At 31.8% G+C, this 12115-nt stretch overlaps 1 protein-coding gene across 2 annotated transcripts; it reads right to left on the bottom strand.

Moving 5' to 3' along the window:
- Positions 1-2325: 2325 nt before the first annotated feature.
- On the bottom strand, positions 2326-9446 carry LOC127084288 (UTP--glucose-1-phosphate uridylyltransferase). 2 transcript variants are annotated; one of them, XM_051024708.1, is made up of 21 exons: positions 9108-9446; positions 8906-8953; positions 8663-8754; positions 8476-8566; positions 7879-7939; positions 7714-7791; positions 7577-7627; positions 7402-7475; positions 6624-6696; positions 6469-6526; positions 6309-6355; positions 6155-6220; positions 5559-5591; positions 4585-4637; positions 4425-4500; positions 4222-4278; positions 4045-4128; positions 3855-3953; positions 3676-3780; positions 2650-2721; positions 2326-2557 (listed from the first exon to the last, which is right to left on the bottom strand). In XM_051024708.1, exons 1-21 carry the CDS (start codon positions 9188-9190, stop codon positions 2531-2533), a joined length of 1428 nt encoding a protein of 475 aa, XP_050880665.1. In that variant the 5' UTR covers positions 9191-9446; the 3' UTR covers positions 2326-2530. The 2 variants fall into 2 exon arrangements, with proteins under 2 accessions (XP_050880665.1, XP_050880666.1); XM_051024709.1 differs by lacking the exon at positions 4222-4278.
- Between the last annotated feature and the right edge of the window lie 2669 nt (positions 9447-12115).

Raw genomic sequence — 12115 nt, 5'->3', positions numbered from 1 at the left:
ATTGACACAACTTGTCAACCCCGAATAACTGATTCAACTCTTTGACGATCAATAGTACTTCAAGGATCACACTTGATCCTTGAATCTGTTGTAGTTATTGAAACTTCAAATAATCATTGCCAATAGTCATAAAACTGCATTCATCTTCTTTTTAGAATAACCTTGGAAGAATAGGTCACTTAGAAGATGTTTTTTGTTTCTTTCTTTTTAACTCACAAAACTTGCAGAATATTATTGTGTGAATGCATGCTCATTTTTATTAGGATCAATCAAGAGCAAAATTCAAGACATATTATCAGATTTTTGGTTACACTACACATACCTCAAAATATTGTCAATTCAATCATGGATGAATCAAAACACAGAGAATATCTTAAGTACAATTAATGTTTGAAGAATATACTAGTAAAATTTTACTTTAATTTGATCTATGTAATGCATGCAACGAAATCAGAGATTTTAAAAAACATTTTAGCTTCCATAAATGAAATCAGAGATTTTAAAAAGTTTGGAAGAAAAATATAACAACAAGAGAGCTTGAAAGCATCTCAATGAATTAAACCAAGTGAAATAATATAAGATGTCACTAAGGGCTTGATTGCTTCAAATGTAAGTCAATCACAAGAAAACTAAAACGGTAAGTTCTGGTAACGTGGCATGACAATAAGATAATTGGTACAAATTTGAGTCAACATATATAGTTATAAAAAACACTGTTTAAACTGCGAGAATTTTATTTTCGGAGATTAAAACAAAACATTCGCAGTTTAAATAATGTATAAGTTTTTAACTGCATATGCTAACTCAAATTTGTACTAGTGATTCTGTTGTCACGCCATGTCATTAGAACTTAACGCTTTTTTATCATAAATTGACGCAACAGATCAAATAGGTTAAATTGTAACATTTTTTAGTTAAGAAATTAAAGTGGAACATTAAGTTATGTTAAGAGACTAAAACATGCATTAAGTCGAAAAAACACACACTAATAATCTTATTTATGAAGCGGTAGGCAGGGCAATCAACTGAGTGTAGTTTGCTGCAAATTTGCATACACATTTATAAAATTTTATATTAGAGGATTAAATAAAGTAATTTATTTTTCATAAATTGTTTTTTTTCTTTAATTTTTTTGAAGAAAATAAAATAAAAATAAATTGAAAACATACTCACAATATTATTTTAAATTTTTTTTAAAATAAATTTTATAATGTATCATATAATTTTTGTTTAAATTTAAAAAAAAATCTTTTTATAAAAATTTTAAATAAAAATTTAATTTAAATAGTTATCATTAACGTTATTTTTCATATTATACCCTTAAATATTTATTGTTCTATCTCCTTTCAATTAGGTCGATTTGTCTTTCTAATACCTTTAATGAAGGACAATTTTGTAAAACCTTTCATGATTCCTCTTTTTCATACCACATTTATCACATCTCTTTATACGTATGAAAAGTCTAAAACGACTTATAATAATAAAAAACGGAGAAAATATTTTATATTATTTTAGATATTTTATCATTGACGTCAAGGTACCAAACTAATTAACATAACACCTCCAATAACTGTTTACTGCATATCCATCGTTAGACTGAAAATTATTATCATGTAAATCATGTATAAAATTTAATATCAATTTAAAATTATTTAACATATCAATGAGATACATAAAAACTAAGGTCTTATAAAACTTTATAAAAATCATTAATTTTTGTCATTCTCTTTAACATATCAAATAATTTTTAATTGATGTGAAATCTTATAGACATAATCTGTATGATAATAACTTTCAATCTAACGGTGAATTTTATTATAAAGACATAAAATAAGTGTTATCAGAGATATCATATTACTAAGTTTAAGATATCATATTACTAAGTTTGAAACTTTAATGTCATTTGATTCTGATTCATCATTTTATTAATTTTTTTTTCAATATCAAAATTTTAAAAAATCACTTAATTTTAAAACTATTTTAAATAGTTTTTCATAAAAATTATTTTTGAAATAGAATTTAAAAAAAAATACAGTTTCAATAAAGTATATTTATGTTATTCAGTGTCAAAATTAATCTTTTAAATTAAAAATAATAATATAAAAATATTATAATATTTTAAAAAACAGTTTTATAAAATTTATTTTTAAAAATACAGAGAAAAAAGTCTATCCCAAATCAAATCAAACAAAATAATCCAAAAACACGAAAAAGAACGTGACAGCTGAGACTCACAATTAATAAAACTAAGTTGAAAATTGAAATCACTCATTTTGAAACCTCCGCGGGTTAACGTCCAAAATAAAAAGAGGAGACCGCGTGTCATACTGCTAAATGGCTTAAACGCTTAATCAGATTAAAGGATAAAACAAGATCCTCCTTGAATCTTTCTCAAATGCTCAAACACAAAATTACAGATTATGAGGCAAAGCTCTGAATTCAGACATCTCAACAAAAAAGAACAGCCGTTTTATTTAATTCCCTCCGAACTTGCAAAAATACACAACTTACAGCAGAACTATCAGGTTCCTCACAGATCCTCAGGGCCATTAATTTCCTGCGCATGACAGTTCAATCTTTAGGATACATGGAATGATAACGTAAAGAAGCTCATGTGGGCAAATAAGGACCATGTGAATGATCAAATACCTTGTTTGCAAGCACAGACCCGTCAGGTATTTCCAGCTTTATGCCAGATTTTGCAATGATACTAACCTTTCCCTGTTAAGGCGCCAGTAAGATGACATGGTCAGATTTATTCAAATTCTCAATGGCATAAAAGGACGTAGGTAGGAAAATTTATAAACTACTTGCAGAGAGAATACAAAACAGGAGCCTCCACAAAGTTGTACTGTGGCAGTTTGAAAATCAACATGATAATTGTATCATTTGTTGCTGCTGACATTCTTATAGGTTGTTTGGTTTCCAATTGGCAAGGTCCCAAACAGAAATCTAAACATGTTATTAGTTTACTTGCAATAAGGCAAAAGTTAGAAAGTTTCTGAAACAAGCATAAAGATTTTTGTTTTGAAAGAACGTCTCAATTTGATGTATACCATTAGAAAAACAACTCTGCTCCTAATGTAATACCAATGAAACTTTCACTTTGATTATTGTTTGTTTGGTAACACTGCTCCTAAGGAAGGATCAAACCTCACCACACCTTAGCTGATTCTTAAGACTAGACCTAACATATCAATTGTGCTATTAGCTCAGTGTGCACGAGGAGCCTTTGGAAGAGGAAATATTAAAGTTTCTTGCATTTACTATTAGACCATATTATTTTTCTGTTTTAGTTTTTCCATCTAGTGATTACTAGCTGTTAGTGGTAGAATAGGTTTGTTATAACATTAATTGTTATGCGGTTATACCTCTCATTCCATTCTATATATATATACACTCTTTGATCCATTCTATATATATACTCTTTGATCATTCAATATAGAGTTGAAGCTCAGTTTTCATTCAATTGTAGATCATCTTATTTACTGCTTATGATTTATGACTATGGAAGGTAACATTCGAAAGAGAGAATTTATGACTAATGGTAATTGAATTTAAAACAGTAACAAGTAGCATTTCTATGATCCGAAGTAACTAAAGTCTTATTTACGCTAAGAATGAAACAAAACAGTAAAGAACAAAAGAATCAGACATAAGGATAAAATCCAAAACCTTAAGGGTAACACCAGCTCCAAACCATACATCGCCTGCCACTTTTAGACTGTCAAGCTCAACAATACTGGGGATTGACTTGAACCTTCCCAAGAAGCTGCTAACCTGTGAAGGAGAGAAGGAAAATCAATATTATATTCACCATCTAACATAAATTAAGCAGAAACATAGATCTTAACCTTCTTATATTCCGGCCCTAATTCAATAGAAGGGTTTTCAGGATTTTCCCTAGCTTGGTTCCTAACAACAAATCCATCTTGTAAAGTGTAAAGGTCTGACTGCAAAATAGTACAATTAATTGTGTTAAACAAAATGTTTAAATAATTTGACAAACAAGTTCTCATGACTTTAATCAGAAAATCTTTTAACCTGAACAAGAAGCAAATCTGAAGTTGCCTTCACGGGAAGGAAGCGGGATCGAGGAACATTAATTCCAATAGCCTTATCAAAGAACTGTTACAAGATATGATATTAAGAGCACTAGGACAAAAGTTTCAGCATTAAAAACATGCTAGTAACGTTAACATCTCAATAAACATTCAGTACCTTAATAGCTGCACCAGCTGCTGTTTCCAGCTGAAGAACTTTTACTCCATCAACTTCCTAAATTCACAAATTTTGTCAGCAATTTAGATCTTAATGTCAAAGAGTCGGGCAACTAGCCAAAGCTATAGCAACCCTATAAAAGAAAATAAAACAAACGGAAAAGATGAGCTATTGCCTGTCTATTGAAAATGACCGATATTAACCTTAGGATTGGGAATAATCTCCATCTTCAGAGCATCAGCCTCAACAAGCCTTTTAATTGCTTTTAAGTTCACCCATCTGTAAATCATATGTTGTCAATAGTAAGCACGCCAAATGTGAATATAATCTATAACAACCAGGGAGCAAACCAACAAAACTTACAAGTTATTTGTATTGAAAATTTTGAACTTCTCTATCGACTTAAATTCACTGACCTGCAAGAAAACAGACATTGATTGATCAAGCTAAAAAATTCTCAACATATTTGCCAATAACTTGCCATCATAATTTACAAGAATGTTACAGCTACCATAAATTATGATCAAATATGAGAATATCATGGTCAAAAAAGTGTTGCACACTTTTATCAAGTGAGCATCAATTTGAGGATGGTAAACTGAGAGGAAACGGAGAGGGTAGAGTAGATTTTGTTAACAATATTATGATAAAGATCCACTTTATTACTTCTTATGGTAACAAATAAACCCCAAAAAAATTGCAAATATGTGTTTGACCATCATACCACTCACTTCCCAGTTCTCACTCTAAATCCTAATTAAGGAGTCATCATTAATGTCAATGGTGGATAAAACTTTAAAATAGAATATTGACAATTCATGATTATAGTTCATAAGATGTCGCCAAGTCTCGTTCAATTCAATAGGCTTTTTGTTTTCTCAACATAGGAGCTATTATCAAAACAAGAGCTGACAGCGTAAAAGGGTTTAGTGAATAAATGATGCTTCATAACTCTCCATAGTTCCTTATGTTGAATATATGATTTCCGACCTTCAAATTTTCCATTAAATAAATAGTGTTATTTTATTCAAAATGACAGCAGTTAGTCTTTTAACTTTCCTGTTCTATTATTAATAACTGGTTTTGCCTAGCCATGAGCTTTACGGTCAAACAAGTATTTAACAACTTGTTAGCACCAATTCAACTTAAAGGTCCTTGACAGCCAACCAAATATAGCTATTTAAAAGCAAACAAGTCATTTCCTTCTTAGTCATAAAAACCCGCATAGTTAACCAAGATCCTTATGCTTTATAATTTACAAAAACAATTACCTAGTACCTAAACTTGGGAAAGGGAGATGATCTAAGAAAGAATACAAGACAGATTTAGTGGCTTACATGTTCATCTGGGACTTGGGCAATTTCCAGGAGCTGCATTAAACAATCAAAGATAATGTCACTTAGCATCAATACCTTAAGATTCTAATTGATCATACCTTTCTTAATTTTATTTAAAGGTTAGAAAAAAATAAGGAGGGAGCAAAACTCTGCCAAAGCAAGATAATTATTGAACTCTTGATATATATACATATATATACATATGTATACATATATATACATATGTATACATATATATATATATATATATACATATGTACATATACATATATATATATCTACATATACATATATATATATATATATATATATATATATATATATATATATATATATATATATATATATATATATATATATATATATATATATATATATATATATATATATATATATATATATATATATATATATATATATATATATATATATATATATATATTTTTTTTTTTCTTTTAATAAAAATAGCATATAGAATACACAACATTGAAGCAAGTTAAAAAAAGAGGGACTTCAGACATTTGCTACAATCAGATTACTGACTGAATCAAATAAATTTTGGTTGAGAAGAAATGAATTGAGCAACAGATACATGCCTGAACCCTTCCTTCATAAGAAATAAGAGTGCCACCCTTCACATCAGCCAATGTCTTGGGAGTCACCTGTATTACAAGCACCAAGAAAAAAAATCAATATTATGTAGGTCTAAATCTAAATGGAAGTTTCTCGATAACAGCTATCTTTATTTACCTCCATACAGTATTCATTCTTGTTCTGGATCAAATGATTTAAGATTTCTTGATTAACCAGTCAAGGATACCGCTGTACTAGAGATACCTTTTGCATGTATAAATAACAAACAAGCAATACAACCAAAAAGTAATAGAAAAGAAAACATAAGGAAGGATACTCAAATCAACTAGGGCACCCAAGTTATCTGAATTGGCAACGAACACATACTCCTTACCCTGTAAGAGAGTAAAAAAAGAAAAGATAGTGATGCATTAATTATAAAAAATTAAAAGACAAGGTCCAACTAGAAATAAATTAGGATCTGGCTTCAACCTGTGATAATAGTGTATCAAGTTTTCCACTGTTCATTAGTGATGGGAAGACATCTCCATGGCCAGGAGGGTACCTGTGCATGAAGGAATTATTCGTAAATCTATAGGCAGATACATGCTCAAGATTACAGTTATGATCAACCCCATCAATTAAAACTTATCAATTCCTATGTTAAACAGCAGCAACAAAGCAGGGGAACCACTTCCAACGCAACCATAATATGATAGTATACTTTCTACTCTAGCTCACTAGTTTTTGGTGAAGGAAAGCAGCCGAGTTCATGAGCCAATATGAAATCTGTGCAACTCTTTGGTGCATATGATTAGCGCATAACTCTTGCATCTATGAGGAAAACAAGTTCTCATCAGCATCTCCTTTTGGATAACATTAAGTGTTGGCTTATATTTAGTGCAAAGCCCATGGTTTTCTTACAAGGGTTTCTTTGATTAATGTTAACATATGGGTAGCTTTACTTCATTGATGTTTTCTTGTTCCCTTTGTCCTCTTTTCATTTTTTATTCTGTAAGGAAGGAGGATCTTTAATCCTCCAAACTCTTTCTAATCATATTCTGTTCACCGTAATACATATAGCATTCTCATATCTTTCAATATTTTTTATTTATAAATGGTGAATTGTCCGACTATCGGATTAAAAGTTTACGTGGAATAGATTGAGTATATACACTTTATAACTGAAATAACAAAGATGAAAAATTCTAATAAAACCAGTGTGTCCATGCATCTATATTGCAGAGAAAAAATGCAAATGAAGTTGTACCAGCCGTCTTTTCCAGTCTGCCCTTTGGATGGAAGTGGCAAGAAGTCATCAACAACTAATCGAGGATATTGGCTCTGTAAATTTTTGTTCGTGCAAGAAAAATTCAATTACGAAGTTAAAACACAATTTCCAGAAAATTCATAATATAGTAGTCCAATAAATCAGAGATACAGACCTGGTTAAAGGTATGAATCTCAACATTTGAATTTGTATATTTTTCAACAATCTACAAACAGTCAAATTGTTAGATCACATAAAAATACAGCCTATGATTCTACCCTAGGATGGGGGTCGAAGGTAAAGCTCACATACCTTTTGAGTATCATCATGAGTGTTGAATGAGTTCATCAAAAGCAATGGAACATTGCTTCCAAATTTGGAATTGAGATTCTAAAACAATTTATGTTATCAGTAAAAAATACACACGAAGTCTAGAAATAGAATGAAAGCCAAGCAAAGGAATGATCTGAAAATTACCTCAATTTGGATGACAATTAAATCAAGAAATGTCAACCCATCACGAACTTCAATGACAGATCTGCAGTTCATTTCATTTGTTAACAAATTAAAGCTTGCAAGCTGATGGCTAAAAAAACCATGTTAAGATAATTATCTAGAAAAAAACATATATTTCCAAATCCAGGTCATTGAATAAATTCTGTTAAAAATTTGATTAAAGTTGTGTAGACAAATATTTTGCAATTTTTCCCTGCAATAAAAGACGGCAAACCGATTTGCATAAAACAAACTTCCATGAACACCTATATCTATAAGTATCTATAACCTTTTATGAGAAGTGACAACACTAATAATAGGATTATCAGGTCCAATTTGTAAAGACATTAGTTTTTTTTTCTTTTCCGTTTCTTGTTATAAAATTAAATTGTCTAGCTGAAGAAAAAATCACAAGGACAATTTTTTCATGAAATTGATCAAGGTATAGCAACATTCTGTACAATTCAAAGTTAGAAAATCGATCTATCACATCAGCATCCAGCAAAACATAAAGAAGAAAAACTTAATCATCTAGAGTAAAAATGAAAATAACATAAAGTATTATCATATTCAGCATACTTTGGACCAGTGCAGCCCATAGTTGTCCCCAATCCTCCATTAAGCTTCAAAACCACAAGCTTGTCCAAGAGGTTCTTCACCTCCGAAGAATCTGAACCAAGTTTGACCCATGCCGTTAACATATCAATCTATTATACAATTATACCATCAAATCGGCTAAATCGAACAACCGGAAGACAGAGATTACCCTCAGGAGTTGGAGCCAAACTGTCATAAGGCACAACTACTTCATCAGTAGGTGTCTGGATCTTACTCCATTCAACATGCTGTGCTTCTCCACTGCGATCAATGATTCAATGCATTGAGAAAAAAATTATCAAACCAAAACAAAATAATAAAATCACTGAACATCTTAGCATAGTTACAAGAGTGAACATATTCGATTGAAGAATGAAGATCATGAAAAGTGCTAACAAAAAGCGATTCGCACCTGAGATAACGAGCGACGAGGTTGATGAATCCGGTCTTCTCGTTTTCGCTGCATGAACACAGATTCAAAATATATGAAAATATTAACAGAAAAAACAAAAACAAAAACAAAAATGAAAATGAAAATGAAAACGAAATTTCGATTCGTGATCGCGAGAGCCGTTGGATTTAAGCGAGAAAGGAAATGAATGAAGAGTGAGGACCTGATTTGGGACAATGCAACGGTGGCGGATTGAAGGTTGGAGAGTTTATCGGCGTCGGCGGAGCTAAGCGTAACGGTGGCCATTGAAGGAAGGTTCTAGAATTTGTGGAGATTAGCGCGCGAGAGTGGGGGTAGTTAATTTGTTATGAGTCTGGTGAAGAGATCGATGGTGTTGTTTTTGGACAGAGTTTGCAATTTGTATTGTATGCACCCGAAAAAATTGGCTAGAACTCTTGATCACTAAATTATTAAATAGATAAAAGATTTCTTCTTAAATTTTATTTAGGTTCATGCAATTATAGTATTATTTTTCTTTATAGTAGGTCGTGTTATTCTCTTCGTTAAAGTTTTTAACCTTGAAATAGAAAGGGGGTCAGGTCGTGTTATGAACCTATGGTCACTCGAAGTGTTTTTTAATAATATAATAATATATAATGAATCGTGTTGAGATTTTTATGGTACACTTGTTTATTTCTATTGCATATTTAGTCTGGGGTGTTACACATAGGGCCATCATACAATCCCCATAATGTCTCTGATTCGACCATAAACAATATGGTTCGACTAGGAGAGATAAGTTATATCTCTCAAGTAATGACCGAAGATAGAGAAAAACAAGAAAGAGAGGTTTGAATTGTTTTTAAAGATAATAAAAACTTTTTGGAAATGAGACACACGCAAAAAATAAATAATATCAACACTGGATTTTTATACTGGTTCGCTTGAAATTCAGAGTTACTACAGTCCACTCGGCCAAGGTGATTTCGCCTTCAATAAGGACTTAATCCACTAATCTTGAAAGATTACAAAAAGATCGTCTAAGAGGATAAAGATCTCTTAGCCCTCTCAAGTTTACAGACTTTATAAGTCACTTGAGGAGAATTTAACCAATAAATAGAATTACAATAATGCTTAGTGCTTTTAGGTAAGCAAAGATTATACAAGGTAAGAGCAAAAGAATTGTTCACACTTTTAGAGCAGCAACTCGTATGAGAAAGAGAATGAATAATAGATACGAAAATAGTGTTGTATTCTCGTGTGTTTTTGTTGTGCTTTAGTGAAGTGATCCATCCTTTATATAGGAGTTGAATGAGGAGACCGTTGTATGACAGGATCTTTGGCAATGATGGATGATTAATGTCATTACTCTTTGTGTTCTTTCCAAAGCAGTTTTGGGGCGCTATAACTTTCTTCCGAAAATAGTTTCTTGCCATACGTGGAATGCTTCATAGCTAAGTCTTTGGAGATCGTTTCTGAATTAGAATGTTCAGATATCAGAGTTTTTGTTCAGCAAGTATATCTTCAGATAGTTGCTTGCAGCTGACTGTGTTCAGAGGTTCTTGATGTCTTCTTGATAAATTCGCCAGAGTGTAAAAACTTCAGATCCTAGAGTGCGTTCTTCCGCTTCAAAGTGTCTGATCTCTCTGTTTGTTTTGTACGCTTCCTTTAATCAGAGTCAGAGCTTCTACTTAGTAACTTCTAAGTGATTATTCTGAACTAGTATTTGTATATGATGAATGTCTATCTGACTTCTTTGATTAGAGTCCTGCACACTTAGATAAATTTTGTTAGAGTACCATTTTTGTTTCATCCTTTGTTATCATCAAAATCTTAGAGATAAATTGTAGATACTATATTTGTTCTTACAATCTCTCCCTTTTTGATGATGACAGAAAAATTCAGAGTGATGATGAAGCAGTGATATAATCAACAAAAGATAATATCTCAGAGTCAAATGAGAGGTGACTCCCCCTGAGATGGATCATCGGATTTCTCAGAAGTTCTTATCAGAATTTCCTTGTGTGGCAGCTAGTTTGTACCTTAGTTGTTATCCTGCATAACTTTAGTTTTCATAAGATATTAATGTGCATAGTGCAACAAGAGGCTTAGATATATTTTCATTAGAGTTGCTTTTATTCTCCCCCTTTTTGTCAGACTAAAAAAAGACAGCAAAAAATAGGTAAAAAAAAAATTCATATATGATAAAGATAGGTACGGGTAAGCAACAATTCAGAAAGAGAGCATAAAATACATAGCAAAAAACATAAGGAAAACAACAAGAGAAGCCTAAGTGCCTAAGGGTTTGGAGGCGGAGGCATCCTTTGGAGCAGCTGGGTGTAACACCTCAAAATTTGCCCTCCTCTCTTGGGACTAGCTAAATATATTGCATTGCATTTTTCTAGGTCATTAGGCATTGCATATTGCATATCATGTGGTTACATTGTGCCAATCATCCTCCTAAGTCTTGGTCAGGAGATGAAGAGGTCATGATGCAGCCTAGGGTTTTATTGACTGATCATTAGCCATCTGAGGATTGGGCTATGAATTAGGGTTTCATGATTTCTCAAGGAGATTGGTCTTCATCTTGGTTGCAATGATACATCATCATCATCATGGTTTTGGTATCACCAGAAGATTCAAGAGATTGATCATACACCTTGAGATTAGGGTTTTGACCACTGGTCAACCCTAATCATCTGCAGTGGGTCAATCAGGGCATGGCATGGAGATGGGGTCTACAATGGATATGGGGATCATTATGTGATTATATTGAGCTTATGGAGGCTAGGGTTTCATCCTTGAGCCATTTCATTAGATAATTGGGGCTCAATTTGATCAGTGCATTGCCAAATTCATCTATCAGTTGAAAAAGTCAACTGTGGTCAACTGTGCTTGATTTTATGGATTTGGAGGTGGGAGAGAGTTGGATACACTTCATTCATGTTGAAACAAGTTTCATTTGACATTTCAAACATCAAGAATGAAGAAAATAAAGTCAGACAAAAAGTTGCCAAAAATAGAAAGTGACTTGTAATGGAAGTTTCCAAAAATGGAAAGTTTTTCATCATAAAATTACATGTCCAAAAAAGCTTCAAATGAAATTTTGTTCAACATGAAAGTTGTAGATCTTGCTCTTACCTTTCCAAAAAGTCCAAGAACTTGAATTTCTCATGTATGGTTGACAAGTTATAGTCCATTCATTTTCCAAAAATGCCTAAAATCAAAGTG

The sequence above is a fragment of the Lathyrus oleraceus genome, chromosome 5, assembly GCF_024323335.1.
Source record: "Lathyrus oleraceus cultivar Zhongwan6 chromosome 5, CAAS_Psat_ZW6_1.0, whole genome shotgun sequence".
Taxonomy (NCBI): domain Eukaryota; kingdom Viridiplantae; phylum Streptophyta; class Magnoliopsida; order Fabales; family Fabaceae; genus Lathyrus; species Lathyrus oleraceus.
Note: the sequence above shows the minus strand (reverse complement) of the source record. Positions and strands in the feature narration are given on the sequence as shown.